Source organism: Mesoplodon densirostris, chromosome 6 (genome assembly GCF_025265405.1).
Source record: "Mesoplodon densirostris isolate mMesDen1 chromosome 6, mMesDen1 primary haplotype, whole genome shotgun sequence".
Classification (NCBI taxonomy): domain Eukaryota; kingdom Metazoa; phylum Chordata; class Mammalia; order Artiodactyla; family Ziphiidae; genus Mesoplodon; species Mesoplodon densirostris.
The window spans coordinates 45891222-45909677 of record NC_082666.1 but is presented as its reverse complement, the minus strand read 5'-3'; the positions used below and the strand labels follow the sequence as shown (position 1 = coordinate 45909677).

The following is an 18456-nucleotide window of genomic DNA, read 5'->3' as shown; positions in this document are numbered from 1 at the left end:
TTGCCCTCACTGTCCGTCAGGCACTTGAACAGTGTTCCGTAACACATTCATACCGTTACCAAAAGCTTGGCCTTTCTGTACACTGGTGCCAAATCAAATCTCAGAGACAGAGTTTTGGGTGAAGTAGAGAAGGATAGCTTTATTACTTTGCCAGGCAAAAGTGGGCACAGTGGGCTCCTGCCTCGGAAAAACTATGTGTCTCAACCCGGGAGGATTTGATGAGGGTTTATAACAATGGTTCAAAGGTGGGGTCTCTGACAAGATTAGAGTGCGAGCAGGGCCTGCCCTCCTTAATCTCGTCTTGGTCTCCTAATCTTGATGAGTTTCTCTGATCCCTTTAATCTTGCTTGGGTGGTTTTTTGGCTACTCCTCCCTGGATGAGCAACCATTTGAATCTGCCCTTTGGAACTCAGGGAAGGTCATGGAGGCTGGTGTCTTGGATACAAGAAGTGGGGGACAAAAAGGCCTCCATGCCTGGGAGCCCCACTGGGCCCCACTCGGTTTCAATGGTGTTCAGAGAGCTAGTTGTTAAACATTTTACCAGCATACCCATTGGGAGAAAAAGACAGTAAATAGACATAATATAACGTGAGGTCTTGGGACTTCCCTGGTGGCGCAGTGGTTAAGAATCTGCCTGCCAATGCAGGGGACACGGGTTCGAGCCCTGGTCCTGGAAGATCCCACATGCCACGGAGCAACTAAGCCTGTGTGCCACACTACTGACTGAGCCTGTGTTCTAGAGCCCCTGAGCCGCAACTACTGACCCCGTGTATCACAACCACTGAAGCCCATGTGCCTAAATCCCATGCTGTGCAACAAAGAAAAGCCACCACAATGAATAGCCCACGCACCACAACAAAGAGTAGCCCCCGTTCTCCGCAACTAGAGAAAGCCCGCACGCAGCAATGAAGACCCAACACAGCCAAAAGTAAATAAACAAACAAATAAATTAATTAATTAATTGAAAAACAAAATGTGAGGTCTTAAGGACTAGGAAGAAATAATAAACAGAGACTGGGGTCAGAGTGTCAGGGAATGTGCTATTTTGGATGGGCAGTCAGGGAAGGTCTCTATAATAAGATAACAGCTGAACAGAGACCTGAATGAACTGAGGGAGTGAGCCACATGAAGAGTGTCTCAAGTAGAGAAACTGAAACTGTGTAACTCAGATTGGGACTTGAACCCATGGGTTGGGACTTGAACCCAGCAAAAACCCAGACTGGGACTTGAACTCATGGTCTTTTAATGGAGATCACACACCTCATCTCAGTTTCTTAAGGTCTCATTACAGAAAGAATTCAGAGACAAAGTGATAGGTAAGAAGTGTATTTATTTAGAGAGAAACACACTCCACAGACAGAATGTGGACCATCTCAGAAGGAGAGAGCAGCACCAGGGTATGGGGTTGTCAGTTTTTATAGAGGTGGGTAATTTCATAGGCTAATGAGTGGGAGAAGTATTCCAGCTATTTTGGGAAAGGGGTGGGGATTCCCAGAAATTGGGCCACCGCCCACTTTTTCACCTTTATGGTAGGCCTTGGAACTGTCATGGCGCCTGTGGGTGTGTCATTTAGTGTGCTCAAGGTCTGGTGGAAGTCAGTCATAAGCCAACTTGGACCTATTGGTTCTAACCAGTTTATGTCATGTCCTCAGACTATGTGATTCTTTTTTTTTTGAATTTTATTTTATTTATTTTTTCTACAGCAGGTTCTTATTAGTTATTGATTTTATACATATTAGTGTATATATGTCAATCCCAATCTCCCAATTTGTCCCCCCCACCACCACCACTTTCCCCCCTTGGTGTCCATACGTTTGTTCTCTACAACTGTGTCTCTATTTCTACTTTGCAAATAAGTTCATCTGTACCATTTTTCTAGATTCCACATATATGCGTTAATATACGATATTTGTTTTTCTCTTTCTGACTTACTTCACTCTGTATGACAGTCTCTAGATCCATCCACATCTCTACAAATGACCCAATTTCGTTCCTTTTTATGGCTGAGTAATATTCCATTGTATATATGTACCACATCTTCTTTATCCACCTGTCTGGCAATGGACCTTTAGGTTCCTTCCATGAGCTGCCTCTTGTAAATAGTGCTGCAATGAACACTGGGGTGCATGTGTCTTTTTGAATTATGGTTTTCTCTGGGTATATGGCCAGTAGTGGGATTGCTGGGTCATATGGGAATTCTATTTTTAGTTTTTTAAGGAACCTGCATACAGTTCTCCATAGTGGCTGTATCAATTTACATTCCCACCAACAATGCAAGAGAGTTCCCTTTTCTCCACACCCTCTCCAGCATTTGTTGTTTGTAGACTTTCTGATGATGCCCATTCTAACTGGTGTGAGGTGATATCTCACTGTAGTTTTGATTTGCATTTCTCTAATAATTAGTGATATTGAGCAGCTTTTCATGTGCTTCTTGGCCATCTGTATGTCTTCTTTGAAGAAATGTCTATTTAGGTCTTCTGCCCATTTTTGGATTGGGTTGCTTGTTTTTTAATATTGAGCTGCATGGGCTGTTTATATATTTTGGAGATTAATCCTTTGTCTGTTGATTCATTTGCAAATATTTTCTCCCATTCTGAGAGTTGTGTTTTAGTCTTGTTTGTAGTTTTCTCTGCTTTGCAAAAGCTTTTAAGTTTCATCAGGTCTCATTTGTATATCTTTGTTTTTATTTCCATTACTCTAGGAGGTGGATCAAAAAAGATCTTGCAGGTTTCCCTGGTGGCGCAGTGGTTGAGAGTCCTGCTGCCAATGCAGTGGACACGGGTTCGTGCCCCGGTCTGGGACGATCCCACATGCTGCAGAGTGGCTGGGCCTGTGAGCCATGGCCACTGAGCCTGTGCGTCCGGAGCCTGTGCTCCACAATGGGAGAGGCCACAACAGTGAGAGGGCTGCGTACTGCAAAAAAAAAAAAAAAAGCTCTTGCTGTGATTTATGTCAAAAAGTATTCTTCCTATGTTTTCCTCTAAGAGTTTTATAGGGTCTGGTCTTACAGGGTCTGGTCTCTAATCCATTTTGAGTTTATTTTTGTGTATGATGGGGGTGTTCTAATTTCATTCTTTTACATGTAGCTGTCCAGTTTTCCCAGCACCATCTATTGAAGAGACTGTCTTTTCTCCATTGTATACCCTTAACTCCTTTGTCATAGATTAGTTGACCATAGGTATATGGGTGTATCTCTGGGCTTTCTATCCTGTTCCATTGATCTATATTTCTGTTTTTGTGCCAGTACTATATTGTTTGGATTACTGTAGCTTTGTAGTATAGTCTGAAATCAGGGAGTCTGATTCCTCCAGCTCCATTTTTTCCCTCAAGACTGCTTTGGCTATTCGGGGTCTTTTGTGTCTCCATACAAATTTTAAGATTTTTTGTTCTAGTTCTGTAAAAATTGCCACTTGTAATTTGATAGGGATTCCATTGAATCTGTAGATTGCTTTGTAGTCATTTTCACAGTATTGATTCTTCCAATCCAAGAACATGGCATATCTCTCCATCTGTTTGTGTCATCTTTGATTTCTTTCATCAGTGTCTTATAGTTTTCTGAGTACAGATCTTTTACCTCCTTAGGTAGGTTTATTCCTAGGTATTTTATTCTTTTTGTTGCAATGGTGAATGGGGTTGTTTCCTTAATTTCTCTTTCTAATCTTTTGTTGTTAGTGTATAGGAATGCAAGAGATTTCTATACATTAATTTTGTATCCTGCAACTTTGCCAAATTCATTGATTAGCTCTAGTAGTTTTCTGGTGGCATCTTTAGGATTCTCGACGTATAACATCATGTCATCTGCAAACAGTGATAATTTTACTTCTTTTTCAATTTTTATTCCTTTTATTTCTTTTTCATCTCTGATTCCCATGGCTAGGACTTCCAAAACTATGTTGAATAATAGTGATGAGAGTGGACATTCTTGTCTTGTTCCTGATCTTAGAGGAAATGCTTCCAGTTTTTAACAATTGAGAATGATGTTTGCTGTGGGTTTGTCATATATGGCCTTAACTATGTTGAGGTAGGTTCCCTCTATGCCCACTTTCTGGAGAGTTTTTATCATAAATTGGTGTTGAATTTTGTCAAAAGCTTTTTCTGCATCTATTGAGATGATCGTATGGTTTTTATTCTTCAGTTTGTTAATATGGTGTATCACACTGATGGATATGCATGTATTGAAGAATCCTTGCATCCCTGGGATAAATCCCACTTGATCATGGTGTATAACCCTTTTAATGTGTTGTTGGATTCTGTTGCTAGTATTTTGTTGAGGATTTTTGCATCTATATTCATCAGTGATATTGGTCTATAATTTTCTTTTTTTGTAGTATCTTTGTCTGGTTTTGGTATCAGGGTGATGGTGGCCTCATAGAATGAGTTTGGGAGTGTTCCTTCCTCTGCCATTTTTTGGAAGAGTTTGAGAAGAATGGGTGTTAGCTCTTCTCTAAATGTTCAATAGAATTCACCTGTGAAGCCATCTTTTCTTTGTTGGAAGATTTTTAATCACAGTTTCAATTTCATTACTTGTCATTGGTCTGTTCATATTTTCTATTTCTTCCTGGTTTGGTCTTGGAAGCTTATACCTTTCTAAGATTTTGTCCATTTCTTCCAGGTTGTCCATTTTTTTGGCATAGAGTTGCTTGTAGTAGTCTCCTAGGATGCTTTGTTTTTCTGCAGTGTCTGTTGTAACTTCTCCTTTTTCATTTCTAATTTTATTGATTTGAGTCCTCTCCCTCTTTTTCTTGATGAGTCTGGCTAATGGTTTATCAATTTTGTTTATCGTCTCAAAGAACCAGCTTTTAGTTTTATTGATCTTTGCTATTGTTTTCTTTGTTTCTATTTCATTTATTTCTGCTCTGATCTTTATGGTTTCTTTCCTTCTACTGGCTTTGGATTTTGTTTGTTCTTCTTTCTCTAGTTCCTTTTGGTGTAATGTTAGATTCTTTATTTGAGATTTTTCTTGTTTCTTGAGGTAAGATTGCATTGTTATAAACTTCTCTTAGAACTGCTTTTGCTGCATTCCATAGGTTTTGGATCGTCACGTTTTCATTGTCATTTGTCTCAAGGTATTTTTTGATTTCCTCTTTGATTTCTTCAGTGATCTCTTGGTTATTTAGTAACGTATTATTTAGCCTCCATGTGTTTGTGTTTTTTACGTTTTTTTCTCTATAATTTATTTCCAATCTCGTAGCATTGTGGTCAGAAAAGATGCTTGATATGATTTCAATTTTCTTAAATTTATGGAGGCTTGATTTGTGACCCAAGATGTGATCTATCCTGGAGAATGTTCCATGTGCACTTGAGAAGAAAGTGTAATCTACTGTTTTCAGATGGAATGTCCTATAAATATCAATTAAATCTATCTGGTCTGTGTGTCATTTAAAGCTTGTGTTTCCTTATTAATTTTCTGTCTCGATGATCTGTCCATTGGTGTAAGTGGGGTGTTAAAGTCCCCCACTATTATTGTGTTACTGTTGATTTCCTCTTTTATAGCTGGTAGCATTTCCCTTATGTATTGAGGTGCTCCTATGTTGGGTGCATATGTATTTATAATTGTTATATCTTCTCGGATTGATCCCTTGATCATTATGTAGTATCCTTCCTTGTCTCTTGTAACATTCTTTATTTTAAAGTCTATTTTATTGATATGAGTATTGCTACTCTATCTTTCCTTTGATTTCCATTTGCATGGAATATCTTTTTCTATCCCCTCACTTTCAGTCTGTATGTGTCCCTGGGTCTGAAGTGGGTCTCTTGGAGACAGCATATATATGGGTCTTGTTTTTGTATCCATTCAGCAAGCCTGTGTCTTTTGGTTGGAGCATTTAATCCATTCACGTTTTAGGTAATTATCAATACGTATGTTCCTATGACCATTTTCTTAATTGTTATGGGTTTGTTTTTGTAGGTCTTTTTCTTCTCTTGTGTTTCCCACTTAGAGAAGTCCCTTTAGCATTTGTTGGAGAGCTGGTTTGGTGATGCTGCATTCTCTTAGCTTTTGCTTGTCTGTAAAGCTTTTTTTTTTTATTCCTATCAAATCCAATATAATCAACTGAAAATTTATAAAATAATTAGTTAACATATAAAATGTCATTAGGAATAAGATAATCAGTTTTGGCTTTTCATCTGTTCTCTCTTTTTTTCATTTTTCAATTTTATTTTATTTATTTTTTTATACAGCAGGTCCTTATTAGTCATCAATTTTATACACTTCAGTGTATACCTGTCAATCCCAATTGCCCAATTCATCACACCACCACCACCACCTCCCCACATTGTTTGTAAAGCTTTTGATTTCTCCGTCAAATCTGAATGAGATCCTTGCCAGGTAGAGTAATCTTGGTTGTAGGTTCTTCCCTTTCATCACTTTAAATATGTTGTGCCAGTCCCTTCTGGCTTGTAGAGTTTCTGCTGAGAAATCAGCTGTTAACCTTATGGGAGTTCCCTTGTATGTTATTTGTCATTTTTCCCTTGTTGCTTTCAATAATTTTTCTTTGTCTTTAATTTTTGTCAGTTTGATTACTATGTGTCTCGGTGTGTTTCCTCTTGGGTTTATCCTGCCTGGGACTCTCTGTGCTTCCTGGACTCAGGTGGCTATTTCCTTTCCCAAGTTAGGGAAGTTTTCGACTATAATCTCTTCAAATATTTTCTCGGGTCCTTTCTCTCTTCTCCTTCTGGGACCCTTATAATACGAACGTTGCTGTGTTTAATATTGTCCCAAAAGTCTCTTAGGCTGTCTTCATTTCTTTTCATTCCTTTTTCTTTTCTTTTTTTTGAGTTTAAATGCATTTTATTTTTAGACAACCTACATGACATGTTTTTTTATTTTCCTCAAAAACAGTGTCTCCGGGCTTCCCTGGTGGCGCAGTGGTTGAGAGTCCGCCTGCCGATCCAGCGGACACGGGTTCGTGCCCTGGTCTGGAAAGATCCCACATGCCACGGAGCGGCTGGGCCCGTGAGCCATGGCCGCTGAGCCTGCGCGTCTGGAGCCTGTGCTCCGCAACGGGAGAGGCCGCAACGGTGAGAGGCCCACGTACCGCAATTAAAAAAAACAAACAAAAAAAACCAGTGCCTCTGCTCCAAAGAAATCAACATCAAAATGAAGAGCTCAAGTTGACACCAGTCCCATGTGTCTAAGTCCTGGTTTTATGTGGATGAAAAACAGCAGCCAGCCCGTTATGATGAGCAGGTGATAGATCCAAACAGCCAAATTTGTTAACATTTTTCCATTTCTAGACCATCCTTAAAGAAAATCATATTTGGTGTCACACCATCCTCACAGTAGTCCAGCAGAGCAACCACGCCATCTGAATTCATGTTTTCACCAATAAAGAACTGATAGTTTTTGAAATTAGCAAGGCTGTGCTTGATTTGTTCTGCAGTCCCTGTCATAAAAGGTTTTACTCTTTCTGGTCTCTGTTCTTCAAGCTTCCCTTTGATTGACTTCATGTAATCCTTGATGTACTTCTTATAGGCTTCTTTTGTGAAGCTGGTTTCTTGCAAGTGATTGTTCATGACAGTATCCACACCAGTGATTACTACGCTTTCAGTACCTTTGCCCTCAGGGCCTTCAGAGGAGGCATCTCCACCAACGAGCAAGTCAGCAATGTTACCCTCTCTCCTACTGACCATCTTTCCCTCCACCTCCAGACACAGCCTGTCTGCAACCTCCCAGATCTTGTACATGTCAGAGAACATCTCATCATGGCTGATGAGGTCCCAGCGGATGATCGTGATGGCGACTGGAGGGAGATAACGGTGGCACTAGCTTAGTAGGAGCCCGGAGCTCAGAGCGAGTGTGGTGCAGCATTAACGGTGCTCGGGGGTAGGGGGTAGGGGGCCAAAAAGCCATTCTTTTTTCTTTATTCTGTTCCATGGCAGTGAATTCCACCATTCAGTCTTCTAGGTCACTTATCCGTTCTTCTGCCTCAGTTATTCTGCTATTGATTCCTTCTAGTGTATTTTTCATTTCAGTGATCATAGTGTTCATTTCTGTTTGTTTGTTATTTAATTCTTCTAGGTGTTTGTTCTTTAATTCTTCTAGGTCTTTGTTAAACATTTCTTGCATCTTCTCAATCTTTGCCTCCATTCTTTTTCCGAGGTCCTGGATCATCTTCATATCATTATTGTGAACTCTTTTTCTGGAAGGTTTCCTATCTCCGCTTCATTTAGTTGTTTTTCTGGGGTTTTATCTTGTTCCTTCATCTGGTACAAAGTCCTCTGCCTTTTCATTTTGTCTATTCTTTTATGAGTGTGGTTTTCCTTCCACAGGCTGCAGAAGTTCTTCTTGCTTCTGCTGTCTGCCCTCTGGTGGATGAGGCTCTATGTCATTCTTTTAAAGGTTGTGCCCTGCCCCTTCCCTCCTGTTTCAAAACCAGCAAGGACAGGGACTTCCCTTGTGGTGCAGTGGTTAAGACTCTGTGCTCCCAATGCAGGAGGTTCGGGTTTGATCCCTGGTCTGGGAGCTAGATCCCACAAGCACGCAGCAACTGATAGTTAGCATGCCACAACTAAGGAGCTGGTGAGCTGCAGCTAAGACCCAATGCAACCAAATAAATAAATAAATATTAAAACACACACACACACACACACACACACACACACACCCTAGAGCTGATTAAAAAAAAAAAAAAAAAAAAGAACCAGAAAGGACAAAGTCTGTGAGGGGGGAATATGCTTGTGTGTTCTGGGAATAGCAAAGAGGCTGGTTTGGCTAGAGTCTGGTAAGCCAGCAGGGAGCAGTAGATTGAGATCCAAAAGGTGGAGAGGACCTTACAATGGTAGAGAACTTGAGGTTGATTCTACTCTGAGAGATGGTAAGCATTGGAGCATTTTACAGAGTGGTGTCATGATCTGAATTTACATTTTTAAAAGATTGCTCAGGCAGCTGTGTGAACAGACTGTAGGGGGAGTGGAGGAGCTTGGGAAGGTAAGGAAGCTGGAGACTGGTCAGAGGCGAGAGATGATGTGGCTTGGACCAAGGAGGCAGCAGTGGAGTTGATGAGAAGCAGTTAGATTTTAGATATATTTTGAAAATCTACCTGACAGGAAACACTGTGGATGTGGGGTGTGAGAGAAAGAGATGAGTCAAGGATGACTCTGAGGTTTTTGGCCTGAGCAACTGGAAGACTGAAATACCATATACATGAAAGAAATCAGAAAATGGCTGGGAGAGGGCAGGTTGGAAGCCATGGTGGAAATTTTACTGGTTAGAGGCATGAACAAACTTTCTGGAATGATGGGGATGTTCTCTCATTTAGAGTGGTGGTTGCCTGGGGGTAAACACTGTAAAAACTCAGTGAACTGAATTTTTAATATCTCTGCATTTTATTTTATATAAATTATACCTAAACACACAGACATACACACATACTTTTATTGATAATGGGGAAGACTTAAGAAAAAAGGAGTTTATTTTAAAGGTTACACATGAGAGAGAATGGGATCCATATTGGAAACTCATTGAAATTGATCCTCCCATCTCTCTCATGGGGGTCCCTGCATTTCCCCATGCTTCTGCATCTTCATCACTTTCTCTTTTTTTGTTAATAATTTTATTTTATTTCATTTATTTATTTTTATTTTATTTTACTTTTTTTGTCTTCCTTGGGTCTTCATTGCTGCGTGTGGGCTTTCTCTAGTTGTGGCGAGCGGGGGCTACTCTTCATTGTGGTGCGCGGGCTTCTCATTGCAGTGGCTTCTCTTGCTGCGGAGCATGGGTTGTAGGCGTGCAGGCTTCAGTAGTTGCAGCAGCACACGGGCTCAGGAGTTGTGGCTCACGGGCTTAGTTGCTCTGTGGCATGTGGGATCTTCCCAGACCAGGGATCAAACCCATGTCCCCTGCATTGGCAGGTGGATTTTTAACCACTGCGTCACCAGGGAAGTCCTTCATCACTTTCTTATACTGTGACAATCAACAAAACAAGCTGATTTGTAGTATTTGCTGATTTCTGTGACATGAATATTCCCACCATATTTCAAGCCACAGGCTACATCAAGCTACAACATCATCCTTGGAGGTGGTAGAGTGAAGTAGTGGAGAACACAGACTTCAGTGCAGGCAAGTTCTTTACCTCTCTGGGCCTGTTTCCTCATCTGTAAAATGAGAAGGTGCTACTAAAGCTGTCTCCATAGGGTTGTTATGAGGATTCAATGAGTTAATATGTGGCATCTTGTACCTTTTAACTGTTAATAGCTCTGCTGTTAACTTACTGTGTGTCCTTGGGCAAGACCCTTCCTCTCTCTGGATCTTAGTTCCTGTATTTGTAAAACATAGAGGTTTTGTTGTAAATAATCTTTGAAGTCCTTCCAGCTCTAGAAATCTTAGGGCCTTCTATGACTCCAGTTAAAGAGAAATCTCAGCCTCCCTCTCTGGGTTTTAAGCTCTATTCCTAAAATCACAGGTACAAGACACCTGAGTGGTGTGAGAGACAGCCAGGTAGATTCCAAAGTGGATTCAGTCTGAAGTGGAAAGTTAAAATTGTCAGCCTTGATCTCAGCCTGGGAAAACTCCTCCTGAGCCAAAAATTTCCAGCATTTGCGACTCTCTTTAACTGGCAGCTCCAGGTGCTGGTCAGTTTGAACTGCTTCATTTGGATGCCTGCCAGGAGCCTTTGTTTAGGAACTTTCTGATTCTCCCCTGCTAAGTAGGTGCTGAAGGGAATACTTTTTTTTTCTTTTCTTTTCTTTGTTGTTGGTTTAAAAAATTTTTTTATTTATTTACTTATTTGTTTTTGGCTGTGTTGGCTCTTCGTTGCTGTGCGCGGGCTTTCTCTACTTGCAGCGAGCGGGGGCTACTCTTCGTTGCGGTGCACGGGCTTCTCATTGCGGTGGCTTCTCTTGTTGTGGAGCACGGGCTCTAGGCGCAAGGGCTTCAGCAGTTGCGGCACGTGGGCTCAGTAGTTGTGGCTTGCAGGCTCTAGAGTGCAGGCTCACTAGTTGTGGCACACGGGCTTAGTTGCTTCGCGGCATGTGGGATCTTCCTGGACCAGTGCTCGAACCCCTGTCCCCTGCATTGGCAGGTGGATTCCTAACCACTGCGCCACCAAGGAAGTCCCTCTTTTCTTTGTTTTAATGGAGAGAAACAGAAATAAAAAGAAGAAAACAAATACAGAGAGAGACTAGGTTAATAGAAATAGATTAATAGAAGTAGAGAAAAAAACACCAAGAGAAAGAGATTTTTCCTACATTTTCTAACAAAAGAAGACAAATACAAACAGAGCTGAAGACAAAATAAGAGCTGATTCCTACCACAAGTCTGGAGAATTTCTTGGAAAGGATCATGGTTAAAATAAATACACATGCAGCACAGATGGAGGTATTTCTTGCCTTTTTCTCTACCAACTCTTAAATCTGAGGTAACTCCTGTAACCCCTACTCCCAAATGCCCAATGGAATAATTTTACATATTTTTTCATTCAGACCCATATTCTCCTGGTTAAATTCTGTAGGACCTACACTTATCACCTTAGAACCAAAGATTCTAAACTGAAAAGTGACCTCAGAGCATACCTCCTCTCACTGCAGTATTTTACATATAAGGAAACCAAGGCTCAGAGAGGTTGAGTAACTTGTCAAGGTCCCACAGACATGTGACAGAGCTAGGTTAGGTGGTAATTCATATATCTCAGTGGCACTTCAGTGGTCCTATCTATGAGGGTCCCAGAAAGAAACAGATGGATAATTGAGAGTTTAATAAAGGAAAAGCAACAAGAAATGATGCAGTATCCCAGGGCCAATGACAGTGGGAAACTTGATCACTATGGGACCTGAGGGGACAAAGGGAGGGAGCAGAGAGTGTATGAAAGGTGTCTGCAGAGACCCTGCTTTTAGGAAGGTGGGGTGTATGATGGGGAATAAACGATCTCACATCCCTCTTTTTCCCACTTTTAGCCTCCATTGGCTGAACCTAACTAGAAGCCAGAGGACAAGGAAGTCTGTTGATAAAAGACCAAACTGAGGCACTGAACAGAGAGGGTGGAAAGCAGATCTGGAGGCTACAAGGAAGCAACCTATCACCATTCTATTCACTGAAATTTCAAACAATGCTGTCCATGCCCCATAATTTGGCCTTAAAGTGTGCAACACAGCAAGCTGCCAGGAACATAAGATACAACAGGAGTCAAGAAAGCTCCAAGTGGGCTTCCCTGGTGGTGCAGTGGTTGAGAGTCTGCCTGCCGATGCAGGGGACACAGGTTTGTGCCCCGGTCCAGGAAGATCCCACATGCCACGGAGCAGCTGGGCCCGTGAGCCATGTCCGCTGAGCCTGTGCGTCTGGAGCCTGTGCTCCGCAACAGGAGAGGCCACAACAGTGAGAGGCCCGCATACCGCAAAAAAAAAAAAAAAAAAAAAAAAGTTCCAAGTTAGGACACTGAGCTGTCATATAGTGCTGGAAGCAGAAGACTAGCTGGGTGGATGGAAGTTTCCAGGGGCTGCTCTGCTCCTCAGCCCAGTGCCGAACCCACACAGACTTGGCGGAGAGCCTTTCAACAGCCCAGGCCCTGCCCTCAAGGAATCTGAGTCTAGTCTGCAAAGGGTGAGGCCTGACCGTAGATGACTCCTCCTGGAGACCTGCATGATGCTGATGGGCAGGGAAGACTTCTCCACCAGGGCGACTTCCTGGAGAATCAAAAGTAATGCCAACTAGGGCTTCCCTGGTGGCGCAGTGGTTGAGAGTCCGCTTGCCGATGCGGGGGACACGGGTTTGTGCCCCGGTCCGGGAAGATCTCACATGCCGCAGAGCGGCTGGACCCGTGAGCCATGACCGCTGAGCCTGCATGTCTGGAGCCTGTGCTCCGCAACGGGAGAGGCCATAGCAGTGAGAGGCCCGCGTACCACAAAAAAAAAAAAAAAAAAAAAAAAGTGATGCCAACTATAGGAGAGAGGGGCTGGCATCTCTGTCCTGGGACATGTGAGGAGATAGTTTGGTGGAAGCTCAGGGAGACCTAGGGAACCTTCTCCTTCCTCAGAATAAAGTTACTTCTGCAGGAATCTCCTGATTTCACAGTTCCTTTTGGCTGTATCCTGTCTCCTCCTCTCCCACCCTTATACCTCTCTTCCCTGAAGCCAAAGGAGTCTGGGGTGGAGTTAAGACTCTCAGAAGCAAGTTAAGCCAGTTCCTGCAGGCCTGAACATGTTCTGTTGAGGAGTAGTCCCTGCAGAAAACTACTGTCCCCAACTGTAGCCACAGTCAGCTACAAATAGTGCAGAAAGAGGGGTAAGATCTCAGAGAAAACACAAATCAGCACCTGACTCCAAACATAGATGAACCCAAACTGGACCTGTAGACGCTGGGGCCTTGCCTGCAGGGCAGAGCTAATGCTCATCGTGCCCTAACCCTGGTCAGCAGTGGCCACTTCTAAAAACATCTCTTTCCTTGAGGCCTTGCTCCAATTCTACCAGCTCAGCTTCTAAGCAGAGTTCTTAGAGAAGCTGCATCCCAACAATGACTCAAGGAGCCCAGCTTTCAGCTCCTCTCTCTAGGGTTGTTCAGGTCCCCTGTGTCCTAGGGAAAAGCCACACATGGCTCCCTCCAGCAGGAGCAGCCTGGCTAAGCCTCTCACCTCTCTGTGGTTAAAAGGGGAGGATGCAACTAGGAAGTGTAAAGGGGCCCCTAGTTCTAGCTTGGGTAAAGGTCTGGCTGGATGCTTGAAGGCTTGGATCCTTTTGTCCAAGTTAACTCCAGCTAGTTCCCATGCTCCTGGCTGTCCCATAGTCACAATTATTTGGACTGAGTTTAAGTGAGGGAGGTTGGCCATCTTCCAGGGACTGTGAAATCTCAGCAGATGGCTCAGCTTGTTGGGAGCTCTACGAATGCTTAACAGTTGTGCCCTATTTCAAAGCACCTTCACATCCCTTATCACAGAAGTTCACAATCAGCCCAGAGAGACTCAAACAGCCTACAGTCAAACAGCTGGTTAATGATTAGAGACAGGATGCAACTAGGAACATCAACCTCAGATCCAGTGCTCTTTCTCCAAGCTGCCTCTACCTAATTCCTCCAACCAATGCTCAGTTTATTGAATTTGGAGATGCCCTGGCAACATCCTGTTGTTCCTTGAACAGCAAGGTCTATATGGCTTTAAACAACACACACACACATACTTTTGAGAAATTGAGTGCATATATTTTTGTAAGTCAAATCTGTACATAAATGCATAGGGGAGCTTGGTTCAAGGATTGTCACTCTGAAAAGTTCATTATAGAAAATAAGACAAAAAGGCCTCCTTTAAGACTTACATTACATTACAGCCCTGCCTACCTCTCCTCCCTCCCTTCTTAAAAAAATGTTTTGTGCATATCTTTGATCACACTCCATATGGAGTTTGTTTATACAGGGGTGGTGCCTCCAGAGGTTGGGAAGTAAGTTCTGGCTCCCCCTACTGGGCTCATGATGAATTCATTGGCCCCAAGGAATTTACTCAGTCTCCCCAGAAGATTCTGGGGCTCTGGGGACGATCATGTTCCTGCCTGTGCTTGGAAAGACCCCGAAAAACAGGGCTCCCTGAGGAAGGTTGTGATCATATAAGACTTTCTAAAAGAGTTAGGTCCTGAACTACACCTTGAAAGATTTTGACAGGAGGAGTTGTTGGTGAGCAATTTTGAGAAGGGAAGTGCTGTGTGAATTGAGAGGATTGGATGAGCTGGCGGGACTAAGCAGAATGTTTGTGCCCCAGGAAAGGGAAGTGAGGAATTTTCGTTCTAGGCTTTTTGAGCAAAGGAGCAATCAATATTCTCTCTCCTCCTTTATTACTAACTTCTTATTCACAACCAGCACATGTTGAAGAAAAACTGGGAAGGGTGTATTTTAAGTGACACTACTAGAAAATACAGATAAGCAAAGGAATAAAAAAAATATCATTGAGGGACTTCCCTGGCGGCACAGTGGTTAGGAATCCGCCTGCCAATGCAGGGTTCGAGCCCTGGTCCGGGAAGATCCCACATGCCGCAGAGCAACTAAGCCTGTGTGCCACAACTACTGAGCCTGTGCGCCTAGAGCTCATGCTCCTCGACAAGAGAAGCCAGCGCAATGAGAAGCCTGCACACCACAACGAAGAGTAGCCCCTGCTCGCCACAACTAGAGAAAGCCCACACGCAGCAACAAAGACCCAACACAGCCAAAAATAAATAAATTCATTAATTTAAAAAAATCATTGAAACTCTGCTGCCAAGAGATCCACTACTGACATTCTAGTGATAACATTTTAGATTTTTCCTGTACCTAAATGTAGATATGTATGAATTTTACAAGAGATCCTGCTTTAGAAGCTGGCTTATAACTTTGTTAATTAATAATATATTCTATGTTATAATCATCCTATGTCACTACATATATATTTACTTGTTATATACCACTTTTAAAACTTTTTATTATAAAAAATTCTAACATTACATAATTAGAAATACTAGCATCATAAGCCCCCATATACCCATCTTGCAATTTCAACAATTATCAACATACTTCTTTAAAATAATCTAGGGACTTCTCTGGTGGCACAGTGCTTAAGAATCCACCTGCCATGGCAGGGAACATGGGTTCGATCCCTGGTCCGTGAAGATCCCACATGCCGTGGAGCAACTAAGCCTGTGCGCCACAACTACTGAGCCCGTGCTCTAGAGTCTGAGAGCCACAATAATGAGCTTGTGGGCCTAGAGCCTGCGCTCCACAACAAGAGAATGCAATGAGAAGCCTGCGCACCGCAACAAAGAATAGCCCCACTCGCCACAACTAGAGAAAGCCAGTGTGCAGCAATGAAGACCCAATGCAGCCAAAAAAATAAAAATAATCTAACCCTCTGGATTATTTATTTATTTATTTATTAGTATTTTTTTGGCCACACTGCGCGGCATGTGGGATCTTAGTTCCCCATCCAGGGACTGAACCCGTGCTCTTTGCAGTGGAAGTGCAGATTCTTAAGCATTGGACTTCCAGGGAAGTCCCCCTCTGGATTATTTTAAAACATAACCTTGACATCATGTAATTTAATCTGTAAATAAAATATCTCTAAGAGGTAAGATTAAAAAAACATAATCAGTAAACAAACAAACAAACATAATCAAGGTATCATTGTTATACCTAGAAAAAGTAACGGTAATTCTTTGTTATTATCTAATATCCAGTCAGTGTTAAGTTTTCCCTGATTACTTTTTTTTTTTTAATAGTATTTTTTTTTCTTGGCTGCATCGTGTGGCTTGTGGAGTTGACCAGGGATTGAACCCGGGCCAGCAGTGAAAGCACGGAGTCCTAACCACTGGACCGCCAGGAATTCCCTCCCTGATTATATTTTTCAGTTACATTGTTTTGAATTAGGATGTACACATTACATTTGTTTTCTATGCCTGTCTCAAGTCTCCCTTAATATACAATAGTTCTCTTTTTTCGTGCTAGTTGTTTATTGAAAAAAGTAGATCATTTTCCTTATGTTCAGCATTTGGTTGTTTGCATCCCTGCTCTACCATTAATATGTTTTTCCATCCACTGTATTTTCTGAGACCCGATAGCTCTAAAAGCTTACTCAGATCAAGTTTGATTTCCCGGCAAGAATACTTCTTAGGTAATCCTGTTAACTTCCTATTGTGACCCATCAGGAGGAACATAGTATGTAGTGGTCTCACTCTGTAATAAGATTAACCAGAGAATATTTAAAATTTTTATTTAACCATTTCCTTCTTAATAGACTTAGGATACTTCCAGTTTTTTGGTTTTTTTGCTAATTAATGCTACGACAACCATTCTTATACATCTGTCTTTGCATGCTTGCCTAGAATATTTCCTAAAATTCCCAGAAGTCTGGGTCAATGGATATAACCAATAACTTTTCAGTGCAATAAATACCATTTTGATAGGCTAAGGCTTCCTAATAAAGACCACAGTAAATAAAATAAACCAGTAGCCCAGGAACAATAAAGCCAATGCTGACTTCTTCTGCTGACTTGGGCATCCTTCTCATTCTGGCTAGCAGCTCCAGGTCTGCATAGGCAGGCACGGGGCAGATCCTATTGTAAAGCTAGTTTAGGTATGTTAGGTCTTAGCTAGATATTCTATTTTCTCCTGTTATCAAGGGGGACTGCAGAGAGCTGTCCATGTTATTGGCTAATAAATTCAGGATGGGAAAGCATCCTGAGACTCTGCTGTCTACACTGTGAAAAGATGACCTCGGGTAAAAGTTAAAAATGTTGAGGCAGTTTGACACAGTTAGGAAAAAGCAACCAGAGGCGGTTTTGGGGATGACTGTCTCGGTCCTGGAAGGAACAGGTTTGTCAGGCAGAAGCAATTAAAGTATGGTTCTGAGCTGTAATTTTTGCGTTTACAAGCCTTAGCGCTACTATATAAGTACATTTCCTCTTTGTATCATCGTAAAAGAAAAAAAGTTTTCCTTAAATCTCAAATGTGATTTCATAAAAATTGGTATCTGAAAATTCCTTAGAATACTCCTGTATTCATTTGCTAGGGCTGCTGAAACAAATTACCACAAACTTGGTGGTTTTAAAACAACAGAAATTCATTCCCTCACAGTGTTGGAGGCCAGAAATCCAAAATCAAGGTGTCTACAGGGCCACAATCCTTCGCAAGGCTCTAAGGGAGACTCTTGCCTTGACTCTTCCAGCTTCTGGTGGCTCCTGGCATTCTTTGGCTTATAAATTCATCACTCCAGTCTCCTTCTGTCTTCAGGTCATCTTCTCTGTGGGTCCCTGTACATCCTTTTCTGTCTCATAAGGACACTCTCATTGGAGTTAGGGCCTAGCCTAACCCAGTATGAGCCCATCTTAATCCTTCCCCTAATTACATCCGCAAAGACCGTATTTCCAATTAAAGTTACATTGAGGTTCTTCTGGTAGACTTGAATTTTGAGGCAACACTATTCAACCTACAATTCCCAATGTTTTACTGGAAACCGTTAGGGAAATAAGATTCATTTAACAAACCTGCTATATTTACCTGCTTTGAGGACAAACTGCTTGAGGATCACTGCCTATTCTTCTTAGCCTTCCCTGCACCATTGGAATCGTTGTTGTGGATCCAGGAAATCCAACGTCTAATTTGAACTCCTGTCCTCATCGTATAAGCTTAAAAAGAAAAATGATGTCCAGAGAGGGGAAAAGACTTGTTTAAAGTCATGCTCATGAGCAGCAGCAGTAGATGTATAACTGAACCCATATCCTCCCCTTTCAGTCCACACTTACCTTGAGCAATTGGCATTCGGGGGTGGCATGAATTTACCTCCTCCAGGGAAGAGCAATAGTATCTTTTTTTTTGGGGGGGGTGCCATGCCATGAGGCATGCTGGTTCCCCAACCAGGGATCCAGGGATTGAACCCCTGGGCCCCCTGCACTGGGAGAGCAGAGTCTTAACCACTGGACTGCCAGGAAAGTCTCTCTCTTTTTTTTTAGTATCTTTAATTAGGTAATATAACATCCCCCTTCCTCAAGAAAAAAGAAAGGGCTAATGGTGGGAAC

At 42.2% G+C, this 18456-nt stretch overlaps 1 protein-coding gene across 1 annotated transcript; it reads right to left on the bottom strand.

The window, feature by feature from the left end:
* Positions 1 to 7138: 7138 nt before the first annotated feature.
* Positions 7139 to 7725, bottom strand: LOC132492119 (translationally-controlled tumor protein-like). Its single transcript, XM_060101358.1, has one exon. It carries the CDS (start codon positions 7696 to 7698, stop codon positions 7216 to 7218), a length of 483 nt encoding a protein of 160 aa, XP_059957341.1. The 5' UTR covers positions 7699 to 7725; the 3' UTR covers positions 7139 to 7215.
* Between the last annotated feature and the right edge of the window lie 10731 nt (positions 7726 to 18456).

Excerpts from the sequence above, each read along its gene's own strand:
- LOC132492119 (XM_060101358.1), bottom strand. The coding sequence starts at position 7,698 with ATGTTCTCTGACATGTACAAGATCTGGGAGGTTGCAGACAGGCTGTGT.